The sequence below is a fragment of the Coregonus lavaretus genome (assembly GCF_964263955.1).
Source record: "Coregonus lavaretus genome assembly, chromosome: 18".
NCBI lineage: Eukaryota > Metazoa > Chordata > Actinopteri > Salmoniformes > Salmonidae > Coregonus > Coregonus lavaretus.
In genome coordinates, this window is record NC_140005.1 from 41,365,638 (window position 1) to 41,388,561 (window position 22,924).

A 22,924-nucleotide genomic window follows, 5' to 3' on the forward strand; every position below is an offset into this window, starting at 1 on the left:
AAGCTACTGGTATGTGGAAGTGTCACCGTGTTGCTTACACCATTCAAATCTGCTCAGATCTCCACAAGTGCATTAGTGTCCATACCTACTAATTACAACTCACAAATACAGGCACCAGATGGGTCAAAGCAAAACAAAGAATGCAGAGGCATTCATGTGTAGAATGTTAGATGGATGTTTAGGGGGGCGGGGAGAAAAGGATCCACTAAACCTCTCTGAACAAGGACAGGAGTTTTCTGAGGCCAAGTAAAACATGTTGGTGGACTTTTATTTCATAATGTAACTAAAAAACAAACATCCCAGAACACTTTTGATCAGAGTAGGGAGAGAACCACACAAAAAAAAAAAACACAGCATTCAAATCACAACCCATCAGTATAAAACTACTCCCACATTTTTCAATGATGATCCAAGATAACACAAATACGTGCACAACTGATCATGTCAATTGAAAAAAACAAATTAAAAAAAAATAGGGGTTTAACACTTACAAGCATAACTAATAAAAAATTGTTCCTTTTTGTGAACTAGCAAACAGGGAGAGGAGTATTTTAGCACAGCTAGTGACCTTGCCATCACTGGCAACATCGTACAAACACAGGAAACAAGATGGACGTCTAGTCACTCACTGGGGGCGTTCTCAATAGTCTACAGTGGATTCCTCTCCCTGCACTGACATTACACAACTGGACAGGTGAAAGCATATACATCGCAGGCATCCTCCATATTGCCTTCACCCATCCTGTGTTGTCAGATACAAGGGGAGGAAGCCACTACAGACTATTGAGGCACCCAGTGTGACATTGAGCCAGAGCCACCGGAGATAGCCGGTCATACGTGTAACATGAGCCATAGGTAAAACACAGTACCACAGACAGCAGTGATCTGTCCTGTAGTTTTAAAAAAGTGATAAACATTTAACTAAAATCAGAGACCCCTAGCCACTACTCAGATCTGATAACCAATCAGAATAGGACAGGTATGCGCAATATGGTAGCAGCTCCATCTTTCCCTCTGACATGGTGGAGTTTACTTAACCAATTATTTTGGAACTACAGAGTTGCCAAAATATCCATCTAGTGGACAGGAAACTGCCGCATCTGTAGCAGTCTCTCTCCCATCACGTCCTGGTTACAAAGGGATACCAGCCACCATCTCGGACTCGATGCCACAGTGGTCCTCACCTCGCAGGATCTTGAAGAAACCTGAGACAGGAGAGAAAATACACACATTAGAAAATAAGACCAGAAATAGCAATTTATCAACAATAGGTGGGGGCTTATTTGAACAGAGTTGTAACAAATAGTGTCTCACCATTATCTCCCCAGTCAGTGTTCCAGGAGTTAGCAGCCAGCCAGTAAGAAGTTCCCCCCTCCTCTCCCCAGCCCAGAATCTTAATGGCATGGCCTCCTACTGCACTGCCAGAGACATGTTGGTACACACCTATAGAGAGAGTGTTCGGGTGTGAGAAATAGGAAAATGTTTGAGAGAGTAGAAAGTGAGCAAGTGCATGAGAGATAAATGAGTGAGTGACCTCACCAGTCTTGTAGAGCAGGAAGTCTTCATAGACAGTGAAAGCACCCTCTACAGGTCCATTCTTGTAAAGCTCCTTCATGATCTCGTTCACGTCAGAGGGCAAACTGTACGAACGCTTACCTAGAGGACAGGAGAGAGAGGGCTTAGAGAGGGTGTGTGCATCTCCATGGGTGAGAGCCTTGCTTGAATAGACTCAAACCGTATAGATTCAATCACTCATTTTCAAAGAAAAAAAAAATACACAATGCGTTTGTGTGTCCTTACCGAAGTGCTTGTCCTGCTTGTAGCCAGGTGTGTACCCGGCCTCACACTGGTTGATACATTGTGGGGTGTCGCCCTCCTCTCCTTTACAGGGGGGTCGTGTGCCATTGACATGGTGCTCACAGGGAGGGATAGAGTAGGGCCTGCAACCTGAGAGGAGAGACCAGACAGAGGGTAAGTGGGTTTCACATGATGCTCAGCGAGGACGGAGTAGAGATGACGAACTGTGGGAAAACAGAGTGAGAAAGTGTGTGCTACTCACCGATGTGAGAGTCATAGAGTCCTCCAGACACCATCCCCTCTTTAGTCCAGAAGTCCCATGCAGCAGAGGGGTAACCACCATTACATCTAAGAACACACACAGTTAGCAAAAATGCAAGCGCACAAATCCCACCAACCTCCGATCCCTTGCGCACCCCCACTCCCCCCCCAGGTGAACGAGAAACACACATATGCACGTACCCCATGCCACAACTTTCACAGCAGCTGAGCAGGTCTTCAGCGGAGATCTCCACGCTGACCTTAGCGTTGCTATGGATACACACACGGTCTGAAATGGCCTCCGCAGCACCAAACGCCTGCAGTGGAACAAGCACATCAAACACACTCAACTTCATGGATCAGTCACAGGAATCTGAGAATGGGTGTATCCTTGTGTGCGTTCTTACCCAGCAGCTGCCACAGGAGCCCTGGTCCCGGACCTCCTTCAGAGTGGGGCAGTTGGGCCACTGAAGCCTAGGGTCAAAGTTTTTAGGCAGCTCCATGTCCCCTGCATACTGCACCCTACAAAGGAGAGAACAAAATAGCCATTAACTCTACATGCTACAACCTACCCTACACACTAACCCTCCAGAGAGACAGCCATGGAGAAAGAGGGAGAGAAAGGAGAAAGAGTGTGACAGGAGAAGACCAAGACTGAACATGTGTACTGTTACTGTGTAGTGTTGGCAGAATCTGAAGCTTGTGTTCATTTCTATTGACAGATCCATTTTCACTTCCTTCTTGTACAGCAAAAATACACTAGCTAGTACATTCCATCAATACAACCCACACACACAGCTGACACTCACATGATGGAGAGTTTGGGTCCTTTGAGCAGGGTGCCACACAGCCTCTTGACATAGCTGTAGTCCACATTATGAAAGTTGTGGCCAGCCTTCCAGGTAGTGTTGGCCTTGTTGATGTAGTCAACCATCTCGTGGGAGAGCGGAGGTAGGCGGGGCCGGGCCAAGCTGATTGATAGCCCAGACACCAGCACCAGGAATGCCACGTGCCACATCACTTCCTGTAGGGACACAACGGCATAATGGGAACTGGAGTTCAAACACTAAAGAAGAGTAAGGCAATGTAGTTTAGGACATTTGCAGTTGCTTGCTCAGATGAAGTCAACCCTCTATCTAGACACTCACAGATGGAAATTAGACTTTTGACTAAATGTGGAGTGTGGCACATTTACAGCGATGTCGACTGACGATGGGAATTGTCCCACCAACTGTTGAAAGAAACTAGGCGCTCCACCCCATTTGATCCTTGTAAAGAGTAAGGGTGAAGGCTAGGCCCTAATCAACACAACAGGTTTGGTGCGTAATCCCCTAGTTAATAACAAAGCTAATGCCACATGTAGACCTACCACCTGCTGACTGGCATCATGGAGTCACAAGTGTTGTGACGAGAGCATGCAGTCATGCAGGGACACAAACACGAGCTGAACTAAAGCAGCTCTTAAGAGCAAGGCCACAGAACAGACCACTCAGGACAATCAGATCAACAGGACAGAAAGAAGAGGACTTCCGTTTAACTGGAGGGAAAAACTTGATGTCACATGGCAGGCATGAGTCAGCAGCAAGATCATGTAGAAACAGGCAAGTACTTCTACAGGAAATTCCCCTCAACATGACTGCTTACAACTCCTCTCAACTCAGCATAGACAAGGGTCAGCCAGCCAGGCAGCGAAGTACTACTTCCCTAAAGATAGTCACTTCTCTAAAGCACAGCACCACTGGTCATATGGTAGAGGAACATATGAGTCACGAAGACTTTCAGATGTCATTTTTTGAATTAGGGGTATTGCTACATGGGGTATTGCTACATGCCTATAAGATATTGTTTTCCATCCTGTCTGAGACTGGTGCAACATGCTGTCCCACTGGCAATTGATAAAGCAGCACCGCATCTTCCATCAGTAGGTCAAGGATAGGGTAACTCTAACAATGTCTAAACTAGTCTCAAAAGGACATAAACAGGGCAGTGTTTAGTAAGGAGAAAATACCTGAACTTCAAACTGTCAGAACAGGCATTCATAAACCCACAGAGAGGAAATGAAAGAGTACTTGTCATCAGTGACTTATTGTTCTGCTTTGACATGAATCACTAGCCTCATCACATGGAAAATTAACTGATAAATGCTTGTACACAGGGTGGCCAGGAGTGAATAACACTTGACTTCTACACCACAAGAGTAACTTTGAGATCCAGTTACAGTGAGTGTCTGGCTTTCAATTTCTTATCCAGAAATATCAGTCTTGTTTACAATGAAACCAGGATTTCTGTTACATACCAGTCCAGGCATGTTGTTTACACAGGGTAGGGAACTTATCTGAGCCCTTTCATAAAATGCCTTTGAGAAATGTATTGAGTTATCTAGTCATTGCAGATAGTCATTACACAATTCATAGCACACACACGCGTATCTCGAAAACAAGTTATCAACCAATTTTATAATTGTCACTTTGAAAGTAACGTAGTTAGCTGACACAACACAGCTGCATTTTAAACTGTCTAACGTTAGTAATTCTAAGTAACATTAATAATGTTCTGTTTGTCACAACAAAATGTAAATCAGGAAATAGACACTAACTAGCTATCTATCTATCTATCTATCTATCCATTGCTGTCTTATTCCAAGACGACAATGTTGCTAGCTTGTTGAGTTCAGCGAACTAGCGTAGCTAAATTTAGCTACTGTTACCTACAGTAATTAACGTAAACTATCTAACAAACTAGCTAGCTAACACTGTTGCCAGTTCCTGTAGCTACATTCACATTCCTCAAGTTTCAAAACAAATGTGAAATCAAATAAAATAAATTACCTGTTATCTGCTTGTCAGGTGTGCCGAATAACAGTTACACTACACATCCACCTCTCGTCAAAAAATATATTTTGTAGCTTTCACCTTTCAGTTCTGAATCTGGCGTTTAAATCCGGTAAATCACGTGACTTGTCATGCGCCTCTTACGCTCATCGCCCTCGTGACTCTTGCAGATGCAGATTGGATTAGAAGATTTGGTAACTTGTACATTGATACAATAGTCCTATGATGTAACTACTATAGGCCTAGTTATTTACAACAACTATGATGAGTAGGGGGTATATTCAGGTGAAATGAAATGTGCACAATTGCAGACAGAAATTCTTGCTACATGACAGTGTTCTAGCTGATGCAGGTGAAGCAGAAACTTAGGCCTATAGGATTTGCATTTGCTAACTCACATCAGGCTAAGTTTAAAGGATCTTCAACACAAAATACTGCATTTCAAGAACAACTTGTGACTGCAAAGCAAGCAAAGTCATCATATAAAATAAAGCATCAGAGGACAAAAGCCATAAACCACAGAAAAGCTATTGTGTAACAAATGAATGATCAGTCTTCTTTCTGTTCCTCTGTTCGTTTACTCAGCTGACAAACAACTGATTAGATAATCATGAAGAAACAGAATAAAGAAGGTGTGATTGACTGGGCTTGAACACTGGTCGTCTGCATGGCTAGATAAACATTAGAAACACAGCACCCTTCCATAGTGGTAATGCTAGTGTTTATTCAGGTGTACTTTATCCAATTATTAATAACCATTGTATTATTTGAATAATGACATTACATGAAGCAATCAGATGCATGACATTCACCTGGTATAACAATAATAATAAAAACAACAACAACATTTTGTTAATGCATATTGTCAAGTACAGACATCAAATCGTACCTAGTCAAAACACAGTGAATCACACTACTGTACACATTTCATTCAGTAAATGTGGCCACAATAAAAAAATTATGTATAAAATGCAAGAAACTGAAAATGCGAGCGCACCATCCATTCATTGTGATGAACATATACAGATAAGGCAATGACACTGACAGCCATTGCAGCTGATGCTGTAGTTTCTACAAGGCAAGCACTGATCACAATTTCATTATTTTGATTATCAAGCCAGGCATTGAGATAGCGTTCTAAAGCGTGTTAGAGCACTAACATACATTTAAAAGTACATGCTGATATTAGTAGGCTATATTAGCTAGTATATTAACTTTGCATAGACATATATTCTAAAAGCTGGTTAATGCAACGTGTGTGTAAGTGATTTTTCTTTTCACATGTATAAAAATAAGGACGAGCATGCAGTCGTACCATTTTCCTCAGCTCTAGCTAGCTCACACATTCCCTTTTATATCAACAGAGATAAAACAATAGTTCTGAACTGATCTCGTCCCCAGCTGGCTCTCTCTCTCTTGAGCCTGGGGACAAAGTTAGTTCTGAATTCACTATAAAACCAATCAAACAAAATAAACAACAGTAAAAAAACAAGTAAAAAACACAACATTCTGATAACACTGACCTCCAAACATCCATAGCAGCGCATGACATAACCTCTAGATAGGCCTAGCTCTATTTCTCTCCCTAGCCCCTTCTAGGAACAAAGGGCCCCTTTAGGGACTAAGGTAAGGGATAGGGACAGAAATATGACCAGACTGTAGAGGATCTGGAAGCTCATCAATACTACTAGCAGCTTGTTTCAGGCACTTCCACACTGATAGATACACTCTGCTTTGATGCCACTTGAATAGATAAGATTAGTTGGATCTTTCTCCTGTCTCACAGAAGTAGAAATGATTCCTCCCTACAATGGTTCACAATGATCTTACATCTTCACCATATGAGGTGAATTCAAGACTTAGAAATAGCACCTATACTGACCGAAATGAATTGAACACTGAACACATTTGAATAATGTCATAAATATTTAAATACTAGTACCTATCAGACCGAATGGTCTGCTTGACATGTCGGGACTAGCTGTAAACAAATTGTAAATAAGAGTAAGAATATCGGTTTAAATTTCACATAATAAAAGTATTTACGTACATTACCTTATATTGCTAGAGTCCCTTTAGATTAAATATCACATTTGGATACAATAATAATTAATGTATATACAGTAGCCTATAATAGTATTGTAAACCCTAACAGGCACCGTGTAGCTCAGTTGGTAGAGCATGGCGCTTGCAATGCCAGGGTTGTGGGTTCGATTCCCACGGGGGGGCCAGTATGAAAAATGTATGCACTCACTAACTGTAAGTCGCTCTGGATAAGAGCGTCTGCTAAATGACTAAAATGTAAAAAATTTAATGTGACGAGAGTGTCTCTATTGACTAACCAATAGCTCCCCTTCAATTACCCAATCATATCGTAATACCTCATAAAAGTGCAAACTGCTTCAAATTATTTTAGTTATATAAAAGAAAGAAAGAAACAATGTCAAAAATATAAACTCTCTTCTCTGTCAAACCTTAATAAACCATAACTTAAGATATTATAGCCTAATGATGAATCATAACGCCTTATGGTGGCACTAATTCAACCCATAGCATAAAGTAAACCACACTGAGGGTTCACTCACAATTTTTATGCCATAGAAATATATAATCTAGTTTTCGATTCTATTTCTAGATTCTATTTCTATGGTATATGCTCTAGCAGAGGTGTTAACCATGTTAAATCTGACACACCACACGCTATTACTCTCACGGACATTATCATTCAATGTCAACATGAAACCCAATCTGTTTTTAAAAGAATACAGCATGGACATTCGGAGTATACCCACAGTGCAATTTTCTATATCTGTGATTGATTGAATCGGGGCCTAAGAGCAAAGGATATCCCACTGTTCCTTCATTAAAGACTACTTCCAGTGCAGCTTCTATGTTAGTGTGTTTGTGTGTGATAGATACATGTGGATTCACAATCTCACACTGGCTGATTAAAATGGATACACAAGACAAGCTATTGATATTTAGTGTGAAACACGTCTGGCTAGCCTGGGGGCCGAGCTGGTTCTAATTTAGTCAACAAGCCCATGGCTAGTAATAGACCAGTTGTCTGGCATGAAAACGATGTTGTAATAGCACTGTTGAATACTGAACCAGCCTTACACCCAGGCTAACGTCATATATATTGTAACATACTCTCTATTTATTGTGTTCTATATCATCTCTAGACCTGGGTCAAATACAATAATGTTAAATACTTTCAAATACTTTAGGCACACTTGATTTAGCTTGGAATGGAATGGAACAGTGGTACAATGGAACCAATGAAATAGTCCCAAAAGTGTAAACTCCTCCCAACCAGCTGCACACCGGTCAAGCGAAATCAAACACACCTCAATAAGTATTTGAGAGTATTTTACATGTATTTGACCAGGTCTGATCATCTCACTACACCCATTGTCCCCCTTTAGATCAATTTATCTCTATGGTCTACAAACTGGACCAGTTGTTTTCTAGCATGCGTGGTGATGGTGGTGGTGGCGGTGGTAGAGGGGCCAGGACCTGGTTCCTCTGGCCCAGCACGAGGCTCCTGTCTGGGGGTGGAGGTGAAGAGGGGCTCCCTGATGCGGTAGGGGCTCCGGTAGGTGGAGATGGGTGACAGCTCAGACCCCCAGCCCAGGTAACTGCCACTGGACGGGGAGACTGGGTCATTGCTGAAGTACAAGGTGGTGCCAGACTCCGTGGGGTTAAAGTTCCGCTGGGGGCTTCCCATGCCCAACAGCAGGGACGGTGACCTCTCTGGAGACGAACCACGTCTGACATCCAGTGACCCTGCAGAAGATGACCCTTCGGTGTTTGAGGTGACCACGTTGCTGTCGATGTGGCGGTAGTCTGGGTACTTGGGAGAAGACGGTGTGGGGGAGCAGTACGTTGCGCTCTGGAAGTCTTCGTCGTCTCGATCGTCAGAGGGAGGGGGGCTGGAGGGAGGGGGGCTGGAGTTGTCCTGCGGGTTGGTGGGCTCAGAGAGGTGACCTCTGACCTCCTCAACTAGGACCTCCACCAGCGGCGGGTTGACTTCATGGATGGGAGAGGGTGAGGGCAGCACATGTCTCACCTCCCCCTGTCTCACTGCCTGTCTCACCTCACTGATGATGTCTCTGGCTTGGGCTGCCTTTATAACCTAGGAAGAAGAAGGACAGCTATGGTGAATGATATTCTATAATAATAATAATTTGGTTGTTACTTATATTTGTCCTGTTCTCACATCCTGGAAATAGATAACTTATCAGAGAACATCCAACAGTAGTAGAGAATAGCAAATAATTCTGCACCCTGCTCTGTTTTAAGACAAACAACGCTTCATCCACATGAAAACAGAACTTTCAAAAGCAGATACCAGAGTGCAGATTTATTTGGAAAAGATAGGAGTTCTGAACATCCAAACATGACACAGGAGCTTGACAACAACAACAACCTGTCAAGGGTACACTTCAGGAGAAGGGGAACAAATGGAATTGGGTGCTCATCTCACCTCCTCCACCTGTCTGACCTGGTCAACCTGGGGAACGATGGGAGAATGTTGTGGAACGTTGGGGGAATGTTGTGGAACGTTGAGAGAACGTTGCGGAATGTCTGGGGACCTTGGCAGAGTCTCTTCCTCTAGTCCCAGCAGCCCGGCCAATCCCCCTTCGCCATAGGCATGGCTTATTCTAGCCACATCACCCGTCTTCAGGGCTAGGCGAATCAGCAGCCAGTGGTGGTGCTTCCATCCCTGCCATTGGCTAGGGAGCTCCAGCAGATTCCCGCCACCCACAAGTTGACCGTGGCGATGGTTCTTCTCCTCCAATGAGAGAGAAGAGCCCCGGTCCGCACAAGCTCCGCTCATTCCATGGTGACGTATGCTCTGGAAGATCTCAAATGACTTAGGGTGGAGGAACCGGTAGTATAGGACTAAAGCTATCACTCCTGTAATAACACAGACCGAAATATGAGTGTGTGAGTGTGTGTGAGTGTGGTGTGAGTGTGAGTGTGAGTGTGAGTGTAAGTGTGTGTGTGTGCGTGCACGTGTGCATGTCTCACCAATGAGGAAACTACAGAACACGGCGGCTGGGATACCCATGCTATCCCATGATGCAACACTGAAGAAGTCGGAACCTGCCAGCAGAAGAAGAGCGTTCTCGATAAACATGGCCTGCAGGAGAGAGCAGAGAGAGTTACACACACACACACACACACACACACACACACACGCACACAAACAAACACACATACACACCAAGTAGAAGCCGGCCATGCGGCATCTGGAGGCTCCGTCTTTGACGTTGAGGAAGAGGAAGATGTGAATAGCTCCCAGAACCAGGTTGAACAGGTGCCAGCGCAGTGGCGTTTTAATGATGTCACTCTGCTGCGACACCAACCAGAACGTAGCACCCAACCAGTGAAGACCTGAGACACACAGGAGCAGGACAAACATCACTGAACGTTCACACACTCACATCACAGGTGTAGCTCAGTTGGTAGAGCATGGCGCTTGCAACGGGGGGCCAGTATGAAAATGTATGCACTCACTAACTGTAAGTCCTTCTGGATAAGAGCTTCTGCTAAATGACTAAAATGTCAAATGTGGTTGGTGGAACCTTAATTGGGGAGAATGGGCTCGTGGTAATGGTATCAAACACATGGTTTCCAGGTGTTTGATGCCATTCCATTTGCTCCATTCCGGCCATTATTATGAGCCGTTCTCCCCTCAGCAGCCTCCGCTGACACACACATATATCTATCTACGAACACACACTAAAAGAGAGACACATATACACACACTCACCAATAACTCCAAGTACCCACTGGCGGAACAGGCGTGTGAAGAGCGTGAGGGTGGCGAGACGTGCTCCCAACATACTGACCTAAACACAATACAATAAGTCTGTTACTAACACACATACACGCACACAAACACACACCCAGCCCAGCCCAGCCAGCCCCCCTACCCTCCAGAGCAGTCTACAGGCGATAGCAGCGGGGGTCATGGGGAGATGTCCAGGTCTGATGAGGGAACAGGCTCTGGCATACAGCACTAAGGCCCAGGCCAGGGACAGCAGACACACCGCAAAACACACTGACACTGGAGAGAGAGAGGTTGGGGAGAGAGAGAGGGTAGGGGGAGAGAGGTGGAGGGAGAGATAACATGAATACTCTGTAGGGTGATTGTATCAAACACACACAAACACACACGTGTAGTACCTGGTGAAGAGAGTCCTACATCGGTACAGATGAGGACGTATGTCTGCAGGATAGTCTGTGGCAGAGTGACCACCAGCGCCTCCAACAGGCGGAGAGCTGAAACATCAGCCTGCTGCATTATCTCACTACACCGATCCTCTCCAGTGGATGTCATAGTCTCCCATAACCTGGAACACACACACAACACAGAGTTAGAGGGAGTGAGACACTTCAACACAGAGTTCAGCTTAGTGTTTTTGTTTCATCGCTGACCTCTCACCTCTGACCTCTAACCCCAAAGAGGTACTACAGCAGTACACAGCAAATTTTGCAGTGTTAAATCAACACTTAAATAGTTAATTTTAACACTATCTCTGAGTGTAAAAACTGCTCTGATTATAGTGTTAATGTAACACTCCGTAGTGTAAAAAATGTACACTGCATTATACTTGCCAGTGTAACTCAAATTTAACACTATGGGGTAATTAACACTCACACTTGATCTAGCGTTAACTACTATTATTGTTAAACAAAAACACTGTCACAGTAAGTCATTTTGGGTGTTGTTTTAACACTGTATGGCAGGGATCATCAGCTAGATTCAGCCACAGGCCATATGTAACTCTGTGTTGTTGTTTTTTATCGCACTGCTTTGCTTTATCTTGGCCAGGTCGCAGTTGTAAATGAGAACTTGTTCTCAACTGGCTTACCTGGTTAAATAAAGGTGAGAAAAAAAAATTCATAAAAAAAAATTCATAAAAATAAATAAAAATAAAAATAAATATTGAGCGGATGATCACGGGGCCGGAACATAATTACAAATAATTTATAGACTGCAAAAAGCCCAAACTGATATAATGTTTGACTAAAACATAATAATTTCAAACCTTGCTTACGTTTGTATACGATCACATATATCTCTCTACTATGTGTGGGAGTACTTTTGAACAGATTTCCATATTAAAATCACTTTGAGCTGATTTGCTGGTGTTTTTACAGTCTTTTATGTCCCAAAAAATAAATAAGAATATTTGTCATTTTTTTGCTCAGAAAACTTGGGGGGCCCGCCGTCCACCAGGTGGGGTAACCTGTTGTATGGAGTAAAGCCTAATTTGCATATTTCCCATGGTGCCTTTTCTTTTTGAGTGAATTTAAGTTACCACCCATGACTGTATTTGTTAGTGACAGAGATATGCTTGTTGAATTCTTTCATTTTAAAGACCTGTGGCTTTCACCAAATGAGTCCATACAGTAAGTGAATGTTATCATTAAAATGTTACATATACAGTGGGGAGAACAAGTATTTGATACACTGCCGATTTTGCAGGTTTTCCTACTTACAAAGCATGTAGAGGTCTGTAATTTTTATCATAGGTACACTACAACTGTGAGAGACGGAATCTAAAACAAAAATCCAGAAAATCACATTGTATGATTTTTAAGTAATTAATTTGCATTTTATTGCATGACATAAGTATTTGATACATCAGAAAAGCAGAACTTAATATTTGGTACAGAAACCTTTGTTTGCAATTACAGAGATCATATGTTTCCTGTAGGTCTTGACCAGGTTTGCACACACTACAGCAGGGATTTTGGCCCACTCCTCCATACAGACCTTCTCCAGATCCTTCAGGTTTCGGGGCTGTCGCTGGGCAATACGGACTTTCAGCTCCCTCCAAAGATGTTCTATTTGGGTCAGGCCTGGAGACTGGCTAGGTCACTCCAGGACCTTGAGATGCTTCTTACGGAGCCACTCCTTAGTTGGCCTGGCTGTGTGTTTCGGGTCGTTGTCATGCTGGAAGACCCAGCCACGACCCATCTTCAATGCTCTTACTGAGGGAAGGAGGTTGTTGGCCAAGATCTCGCGATACATGGCCCCATCCATCCTCCCCTCAATACGGTGCAGTTGTCCTGTCCCCTTTGCAGAAAAGCATCCCTAAAGAATTATGTTTCCACCTCCATGCTTCACGGTTGGGATGGTGTTCTTGGGGTTGTACTCATCCTTCTTCTTCCTCCAAACACGGCGAGTGGAGTTTAGACCAAAAAGCTCTATTTTTGTCTCATCATACCACATGACCTTCTCCCATTCCTCCTCTGGATCATCCAGATGGTCATTGGCAAACTTCAGACGGGCCTGGACATGTGCTGGCTTGAGCAGGGGGACCTTGCGTGCGCTGCAGGATTTTAATCCATGACGGCGTAGTGTGTTACTAATGGTTTTCTTTGAAACTGTGGTCCCAGCTCTCTTCAGGTCATTGACCAGGTCCTGCCGTGTAGTTCTGGGCTGATCCCTCACCTTCCTCATGATCATTGATGCCCCACGAGGTGAGATCTTGCATGGAGCCCCAGACCGAGGGTGATTGACCGTCATCTTGAACTTCTTCCCTTTTCTAATAATTGCGCCAACAGTTGTTGCCTTCTCACCAAGCTGCTTGCCTATTGTCCTGTAGCCAATCCCAGCCTTGTGCAGGTCTACAATTGTATCCCTGATGTCATTACACAGCTCTCTGGTCTTGGCCATTGTGGAGAGTTTGGAGTCTGTTTGATTGAGTGTGTGGACAGGTATCTTTTATACAGGTAACGAGTTCAAACAGGTGCAGTTAATACAGGTAATGAGTGGAGAACAGGAGGGCTTCTTAAAGAAAAACTAACAGGTCTGTGAGAGCCGGAATTCTTACTGGTTGGTAGGTGATCAAATACTTATGTCATGCAATAAAATGCAAATTAATTACTTAAAAATCATACAATGTGATTTTCTGGATTTTTGTTTTAGATTCCGTCTCTCACAGTTGAAGTGTACCTATGATAAAAATTACAGACCTCTACATGCTTTGTAAGTAGGAAAACCTTCAAAATTGGCAGTGTATCAAATACTTGTTCTCCCCACTGTATCATAAGGCCTTACTTTGATGGCCTAGTTTTACCCTAAAGGCTTCTGCGAGCTTTGGTTCGAACCGCACGAGTGTGCTCGCATACATTTGACCGTAGCTTGAAAAGCCCTTCGCTTGAAAAACAAGAAAAAAGGGGCAATAGTACTGTTTGTCCATAATAATAATAATAATAATAATAATAATAATAATAATAATAATAATAATAATAATATGCCATTTAGCAGACGCTTTTATCCAAAGCGATTTACACAGACATCGTAGCCAGTACACATCCTCAAAATAGTCACATAACTCAAGAAATCTGTCATAAATGTAGACGTTTTTGTCGAGGAGAGCTTAGTCGCGCAATTGTACATCTAACTAGGATGTTTGGTGCAGTATTTCTCAAGTAAAAAAAAAAACTGCATGAAAACGAGTCTTCTATCGTTGAATGACAACAAACACTTTATTGAAGAATCACTACTGTTGACCAATCACCTACGAATCGGCGTAGACTTCGGCTTCCGATCTTCGGCTTGCCTCGAGAATTTTTATTGTGTTCACAAACCCTTGCCGAAGGCCAAAACGAACAAAAACGTCACAAAATGTCATCATAATATATGCACGAACTGTTGCGAACTGTTTCTGAGGGGAAAGCATGCGGACGCCTTAACACAGTGGTGTTAGGAAACTCCTGGTTTACAGGCCACATCAGGCCTGCAAGTCACATTATGCTGGCTTGCAAAGTGATGTGTAATTCCTATTGGAATCCAGCCAGAGTTAGGATATCCAACAGTTTTTATTCACCCGCAAACTGCATTCAGAATGGCTGTCAGGGTTAGAAAACTTGATAAAAAAGACTACCTAAACCATTTAAATCGGTAACGGGTGCAATAAATCTAACTAACTGATTGGATTCGTTTTGAAAAATGTATGTTATTTATCTTTGTGTATAAGATGTCAATCAATGTACATGCAAAAACAGATATTTAAAACAATCCTAAAAAATATACCTATAGTAGAGCATGCTGGGAAATATATTGATGGGTATGGGACTGTTTTACTCTCTACAGTGTAAAACAACAACTCTGGTTATTAACACCAACAATGGGGGCTCTTTTATGCCACTGAGTGTTAATTTCACACTTGCAGAGTGAATTTAACTCCTGAATCAACAATAGAAATGTTACACTGAAAAATCAACACTGCCTAATTAGCTGTGTAGTACGTTACCTTCTAAAGATGCCCAGGTGCAGGATGTGAATCCATTTGAGATCTTTGCTGCGTATATGTCCATCTGCCTGGTACCACAGCCAACTTAGCAACTGGGGGCCCCATCCAGGGAGGAGAAACAAGGCCGTTAGCCCCGCCCAGTGGCCGTAGCAGTAGTTATGCCCCACCCACAGGTAGTACACGAAACAATAGATCACTGTGGAGACACATGCACAGGTAGATGATTAGATTAGAGATGACATACAGTAAATCTACACACTGATACACTTTTTTTATAGTCTAATTGCTGATGGTGTTTAAGTACAAATGTGAATGGGCAAAAGGTAATCAATATGTCAATATGTAATTATTATCTAACTAATGTGTAGTTAATATCCTAATTAATATTTGTTCTGACTCGAGACCACAAAAGTGTGCTAAGCACTTGAACAAGGGCAGTTTCAGCATTGTATGTGTGTGTGCGACTGTCGGCTGAGGACAGCGTAGGGTCTGGGAGATTCTGCGCTGTCTCCGTATCTCTAATAGGCTACAAAATGCACGCGCCTCATGTATGGGAGATCCACTGAACGAACGATGCGGTGCTCTCTCCCTTCAGATCTGCATTTTCTCTCTCCTCCCTCGCCCTCCCTCCCTCTTTCTTCCTCTCCTGTCCCAGTAATATGAACCATCTGCCGGACCAGACGGTCGGTATAGGAGAGAGGGTAGGGTAGAGTAGGGTCCGGCCAATCCGCTATCCATTCATGGCACCCAGAAAATGCCCTCGAATATGACAAAAATGCGCCACTTTTCTATTAGCATAACTAAATCTACAGCTGTAATGTGTTCGCGGCTGTGCTGCTGCATGGTTTCATGACCACCTGGGTAAATCTAGATCAACAACACCAGTCAGTATAATGATTCTAATGTATCTGCAAATGCAGATGAACATTTTTATACTTTAGGAAATATGAATGAATTAAACCATCATGCATGCAGCCTTTCCTGGTTTAACACTGTACTGATATGATATGACGTGGTGTAGCATAGGTGTGGTGAGAGATATAACAGGCCTATCTCCATCACCGGAGGGTTGCGTTTCGGTCGTTCTCGGTAACCGCAGTGCTAAACTTACGCGCAGTCCGCTCAGCCACAATGAGAAATGCTGTAAACGCGAAAACGCAAACTTGGCAGCAGGCCACGCACGAGCCTCCCGGGTTGGCCATGTCCCGGGACGTGGTGTATTGTCTCATCACGGAGATGAAGAATCTTTAACTGCTGTGTTGTTTTTGTGATGAGTCCCATGCAGCATAATCCGGTCCAAGGTAAATAGGGTACCGCGCTCTCTGCTCGGTTCCGTTTTCTTCTGAAGATGGCTTCTGACGTCATAGCCCGCGCATTAAAAGAGCAATCTGCAGTTGCTAAATGTATATTTGGACATATAAATTAATGATATGTACCCATTGATTCTTGACGAATATATCTTATAAATGCCTCATGAGCTTAGTGCAACTGTCTTACCCCATCAGAATCCAAAATATACGCTTTTTTAATTCCAATGTTTGTAAACAAACACTATATAGCCTCAAAACATGGTTACAATTATAATGTTTATTTCATGGATGGCCAGTCCTTGCAGTCATTGCTCTGTCTATGAATTTGAGAGTGGTTACATTTCTCCAGCCCCATCCCTCAGCTTTTTACCGAAAGGGGACGTGTAGTCCTTTGTTATTGTTTCAACTGCTGATTGCCCCTTTAAAACCAAAGTCTCAGATTTTTGTCATTTCAAATAATGAGTAACATTGGTACAGCATGACTTTTATAATAAATAGTTAATACAGTATTTAGTGTCCTGTATTAGATAGTTAATACAATATTTGTCTCGTGATGGCATTTGTTCCCAAATAACTCAGAATTTTACCAAAGATTTGGAAAGGAAGCCCCTTCATGCATACTGCCTAGTTTTGGAGGGATTGAAAAAGTGGTGTAGTGCATTACAGTTAACAGCAGATGGTAGTATAAACTCACAGGACAGACCAAAACAGGCAGATCATTTGTTTCTAAAGGGTTTTATTATTCAATAAAAGGTCAGTGTGTTGGTCTCAGTCTGTTTGAGTACTTAATTAAAGTATCCTTTAATGCAATCTTTATTTCCTTCTTTTCTCCCTTCCTTGAGGAAATCACTGATCTGTATTGACTGGATAAGTGAGAACAAAGTGGCAAGGCTATCCTACTGTTTTCACCTATCCACCTCTCTCAGATCTGTGATTAACTCAAGGAAGAGAGGAAGGAAGGATGCATACAGAACCTCTCTCTCAGAGAGACGTTTCACTTTACGGACAGCTTTTCTAATACAGACGACAAGCTAGGGGAAACACCCAGAAACACTGCAGAGAGAATAATACTGTTGTGTTGCACCATTTAACCTATTCAAAACATCACAAGGTAGTGTTGCACCACCCCACGTCACTCCAAAAGCAATACATATAGTAGAGACTATAGCTACCTCTTCAGTGTTTCACATCTGAAGGGAGCAGATAGGTGTTAGCAATATGGTGGTGGCTTCTTAAGGGCTGTACAGGGAGTGTATTGCACTTATTATCTGAAGGGCACTGTTCCGGAGCTGGCTGTATTGGAGCAGTGCCTCTGTCTGTCGTGACTAAATTTAAGGCACACAACCGTGCTAGTTACCTAATAAATGCACACTCCTGCTGACAAACCAAACAGACGCAGCTTCATCGTTATAGTCTCTCTAAGGAATGATTGTTGCTTCATCTACAAAATTCAAACATTTCCCCAACGACAACCCTTAAAAGCATCCCTGAGACAAACGAACAAAGTGTTGCTATTTTATAAAAAGGAATTAATCCACAAAATACAACAGTGAATCAATTAAATACACATTAAGATTGAGTGAAGGCAAAAATTCCATTTTAGTTGAGATGTTTTCTCTGTGGTCCTTGTCCTTGTTGTGAACTGTGCTGTGTAAGACAGTACCAGTCTGGTACAAAGTACAAAAACCAGAATGTTCAGCCAGGAAAGCAGATATTTCCATAGAGGTGAATTGTGGGCCGTTGTCAATGGTGATGGTGATAATCACAGCTCTAAAAGCCTTAGATTGGCGTACTCCTGGTGTCATGTCAGACCAGGGGTGTAGTGGAGGATAAACGCACGTAAAAGCCGTCTACGCACCTTTTTTTATTTTTTGTGCAATTTTTGTGGAAAATGCATTGAAAGTATAAGGAACGCTACTTTACTCACCGCGAACGGCGATCAGCGTTTACCCACCTATTTCTTTACCACTACATTACTGTGTCAGACACACCCTAACCCTCTCTCCATGGCTCTGTGCCCAGTGTAATTTCCGTTTGTCTCTCCCTGGCTAACAGTCCTGTCCACAACTACTGTAGGCTTCACGCACCATTCAATGTGACATTGTCTAAAAAAAAGTGCATCATTTCCCTATCCTTTCTTTTTCTCTTCTTCCATCCGTATGTCTCTCTCTCTCTCTCTCTCTCTCTCTCTCTCTCTCTCTCTCTCTCTCTCTCTCTCTATCTGTCTCTCATCCTCTCTTTCTCCGTTCCTGTCAGTAGTATCTGTTGAGGCTGCGTGTGACAGTGTTGACATCAGGCTGTCCGTTCATCCAGATCTCTCGCATGATCCTCTCTCTCTCCTCAACCCTCTGAGCTCGCTCCAACTCTACAGGCCAAAACAAAACAAAACACAACAAAACCAACTTTATTTCAACTGCTTCCAGAACATTTTAATAATAAACTGTACACTTAACAACAAAAAACAACAAAGTACTTCAAATGTTTCCAACGCAGTGTGTGTGTTACCTTCTGCGGAGGTGAAAACGCTGGTTTGCAGCAGCGTTCTCTCAAAGCGCCTTCGTCGTCGAGCCGTGAGGTCAGAGTTCCTGTCGTCCCAGTCCTCCGAGTCGCTGTCTTCGCTCGTCTCTGTGGTTACACCAGGGTTGCCTGTATTAGGGTTGCCAGGTTGGTGATGGTGGTGACAGTGATGGTCCCTATGGTGATGGTGATGAGTCTTGTTTCTATGCTGATGGTGATGTCGCCGTCCGTTACTGTAGTGACAGTCGGTGCGACAGTGTATCTGGACCACCAGGCCACAGAGGGTGAGAAGGAGACCCACACACACACCACTAACAAACACCAGAGCTGCTCGCTCCGGCTGGTCTGAGACAAGAGAGCGAAGGAGAGAGAGAGAAAGAGAGACAAACAAAGAGCATGAGAGCATAAAATAATAAGAGTAATCTTCTTTATTTATGCAGGTAACACTGACAGACACCTGAACAGCACATGTTTTTCAATCATCATTTGTAACAAAAATATATTCCAAACAACAGCAATTACACCTGTACAACACAGGCGGCTGGTGGCACCTTAATTGAGGAGGACGGGCTCATAGTAATGACTGGAACGGAATCAATGGAATGGTATCGAACACTTCAAACAGATTGTTTCCATGTGTTTGATACCATTCCATTCACTCCATTCCAGCCATTGTTACGAGCCTTCCTCCACTCAGCAGCCTCTTGTGCTGTACAACTGTTGTATCAGTCAATGTTTACCTGCTATGAAGGTGTAGGCCGCCAGGGCGTTGCTAAACAACGCCATCTCCTGGGAGACCACCTTCACCTCCATATTTGGGCTGGGACTTCCTGTGGGTGGGGCATTCATGATGATGTCACTAACTGTGTCTGGCCTCTCTCTGGTCTAGGCTGGTATCTTCTGTCTATAAGTCAGACTCGGCTGACTCTGGTCTTTAATCCTATATGGTTTTATGGAAACAATGTTTGGACCCTTAGCGCGTCATCTGTTCCGGTCTACCCCCTTCCATAAAGTCTGAACTGAGTTCTCTCTTGTCCTCAGCTGAAAACAGCACAGCAGTCTTCTCTGTCACTGTAGGGTTCAAATAGGGGGGAGGGAGAGAGGGACGGAAGGAGAGTAGTGAGTGACAAAGTAAGATCATTCTAGATTATCTCATAATTATTGCATGATTTATGAGAAAGTCTGAGAAATGCCCCTAACCTGGTATCTCCCCATTAGCCACATGTTCAATCAAAGTGTCACATAAACGTTCAGCAAGCGATGAACCCTGTTTCAAGCTCTGGATGATTGTGGGTCTGTCTGATGAGTCTAGAGAAAATTACAGAGCCTGAGACAATCATTGGTTTCCACTTTCCCCCCATGTAAACATGCCTTTGCAGTTATGTAGTCAATAAAGCAACAAAAAAGGCCCTAATTCACCCCAGAAATACCACTTAGATGTTATCCAAACACAGTGGCTTTCCACCCAATCAGAAGGATAGGACACAAAGATAGTATTTAGTGAAAGGGAAAATATTTCAGAGATTGTAAACACTGTAAACTTAGAAAGGCAGCGCTGCTTTTCATGGTTTGGCGAGCCTGGCTCCTTGGTTTACGGTTTTCCAAGGAGAGGGAGAGAGAGAGGGGAGAAAGAAAGAGAGAGAGAGAAGAGGGAAAGAGGGAAGGTGTGGGAGGATAGGGTCCATGAGTCATTCTCTGATCAGAATAACAGACCTGCAACTCTGAAGAAAACTCCCCTCTCTTCCATTTCCCCTCTCCCCTTCTACCTACTTTCTCCCCCTCTCTCTTTCCTGCGCTCCCCCTCTCATTCTCTTCCCTCCTACACACATAGGACTCATATTCCTTCTCTCCTTTTCTCACATACGCTCATGCAATCGCTCACACAGGCACAAGCGCATAAATGCACACTCAACAGAAAGAAGGAAATAAATAACTTAAATTTTAGGGAGAAAGCCCTGTGTACATTTTTGACAGAACATATTCATCTATCTTCCGTGGAGATTATTTGAACAATACTGAAAATGAGGAACAGGGAACTGTAGGCTACACAGTATCACAGCTGGTTGAGATAGGGAGAAGGGGCTGTGCACGTGTGGTCCTCTGTAGCTCAGCTGGTAGAGCACGGCGCTTGAAACGCCAAGGTAGTGGGTTCGAGCCCCGGGACCACCCATACACAAAAATGTATGCATGCATGACTGTAAGTCGCTTTGGATAAAAGCGTCTGCTAAATGGCATATTATTATTATTATATTTGTGCTTGTGTGTGAACTCAGACTGAGTTTAGTTGACTGTCAGTGAAACAATCCATGAAGGCTGCTTTGTGATGGGATGGTGAGAGAGAAACAAAGAGGAAAAGAGGGGAACAGACGAGGTGGAAAACTGACCAGGTCAGCTAAAGTTTAAATTAAATCTATTACCTAGGCATGGTTTGTCTGATGTCCTTATCAAACAGACTGAGCTGATAATGATAGGTGAGTTTTATAAGAGTCAGACTTGGCTCACACACAGCTCGTTAAAACTTGTTACAGCTCATTAGAACACTCTACTTAACGGATTACAGTCTGATACAGTTAGAATGACTTGACTAAACACTCAGCAGTTCATGAACTCTCCTTTTTAGCCTCTACTTTCCTCTCTCTTCTCCCCTCTTCCTTCTTCTCTCCGTTTTCTTCTTCAAGTCTCCACTCTGTTTCTGTGAGACTGCAGGTGCAGACTAAAACCTATTGCTTGGTAATAGACACAGACGTGTACAGACAGAGACAGACAGACAGTCTTACAGCACAATAGTCCATTGTAATGCAGAGTCCCTGTGCTGATTTAAACTGGGCTCCTATTTCTCTCACATACTGCTCAACTCTTACCCCACTTTGGCATGACTCCGACCAGTGTGTGCAGAATTCTGACAAGAAATATGCCCACACACACACACATACATACATAGCTCTGGCCATTAATATTCCAGAGAAACCAAGCCTCCAGCTTTCAGACCAAATTTAGCCAAAAGAGCGTGCATGTGCATGTGTGTGTTGACTCTGAGACTGATGCAGAGTGACACTGGACTTTCCCCCTTGTCTGCTTTGAACATACAACCATCTCATTAACCTGCTTAAAGACCAAATGGGAATACAGAGAAAAAGAGACAGACAGACAGACAGAAGAGAGAGAGAGAGAGAGAGAGAGAGAGAGAGAGAGAGAGAGAGAGAGAGAGAGAGAGAGAGAGAGAGAGAGACATAAATAAACAGAGAGAGGATATTATAGTTAGAACATGCTATAGTCCAAACACAGCAATATTACAGGCCTCCAGTCTTTTTGAACGAGAGGGCGAGGCAGTTGGAGAGGAAGATGGAGAGGGAGAGCAAGAAAGAGAAATAGTCTGCACTCCCCCCACAACCATACTGTGGGAGCCCCCCATTCATAAATCAACTCAACAACTCTCTGCTGGTGCCAGTGTGTGTGTGTGTATGTGTGTGTTTGTTTGTGTGTTCCCTACACACATACAATCACACGCACCCTGTAGCCAAACCCACAGACCAGCAGTGGAGTCACACTGTGACACACTAGGTTATTATGCTTCTCTAAATGCCACACATTATCCAACACACACACACACACACACACACACACACACACACACACACACACACACACACACACACACACACACACACACACACACACACACACACACACACACAACTTCATACACACACAAAGACACATACTGTATGTCTCACTCATCCATCAGAAACGTTAAGGGAACATTAACGTAAACAAATAGGCTACTGTTTATACTTACATATCCATGATACAGATTATTAATCCATTCCATTGAAACTGTTTTTAAATGTAATGTTCTCCTCTCTTCATCTGCCCTCTCCTTTTCCCTCCTCTCCTCTGGTTTTGAGCCGTAGTAAGTGCGGCACCA

General features: G+C 43.4%; 3 protein-coding genes across 3 annotated transcripts; all 3 read right to left on the bottom strand.

Annotated features, from left to right (window-relative positions):
- Nucleotides 1-247: 247 nt before the first annotated feature.
- Nucleotides 248-5,022, bottom strand: LOC311145726 (cathepsin B-like). Its single transcript, XM_084182013.1, has 9 exons — nucleotides 4,887-5,022; nucleotides 2,868-3,082; nucleotides 2,466-2,580; nucleotides 2,260-2,375; nucleotides 2,060-2,145; nucleotides 1,801-1,947; nucleotides 1,540-1,656; nucleotides 1,315-1,443; nucleotides 248-1,205 (listed from the first exon to the last, which is right to left on the bottom strand). The coding sequence occupies exons 2-9, from the start codon at nucleotides 3,074-3,076 to the stop codon at nucleotides 1,132-1,134; spliced, it is 993 nt and encodes a 330-aa protein (XP_084038139.1). The 5' UTR covers nucleotides 3,077-3,082; nucleotides 4,887-5,022; the 3' UTR covers nucleotides 248-1,131.
- Nucleotides 5,023-8,313: 3,291 nt separating this feature from the next.
- On the bottom strand, nucleotides 8,314-16,401 carry LOC311145523 (XK-related protein 5-like; the record flags this gene model as incomplete). Its single annotated transcript, XM_084181787.1, has 9 exons — nucleotides 8,314-9,027; nucleotides 9,379-9,812; nucleotides 9,927-10,038; nucleotides 10,123-10,292; nucleotides 10,672-10,750; nucleotides 10,835-10,968; nucleotides 11,088-11,254; nucleotides 15,173-15,368; nucleotides 16,284-16,401. 9 exons carry the CDS (start codon nucleotides 16,399-16,401, stop codon nucleotides 8,314-8,316), a joined length of 2,124 nt encoding a protein of 707 aa, XP_084037913.1.
- Nucleotides 16,402-17,208: 807 nt separating this feature from the next.
- LOC311146005 (protein eva-1 homolog A-like) lies at nucleotides 17,209-20,070 on the bottom strand. Its single transcript, XM_084182437.1, has 3 exons — nucleotides 19,740-20,070; nucleotides 18,988-19,344; nucleotides 17,209-18,847 (listed from the first exon to the last, which is right to left on the bottom strand). Exons 1-3 carry the CDS (start codon nucleotides 19,846-19,848, stop codon nucleotides 18,735-18,737), a joined length of 579 nt encoding a protein of 192 aa, XP_084038563.1. The 5' UTR covers nucleotides 19,849-20,070; the 3' UTR covers nucleotides 17,209-18,734.
- Nucleotides 20,071-22,924: the final 2,854 nt, after the last annotated feature.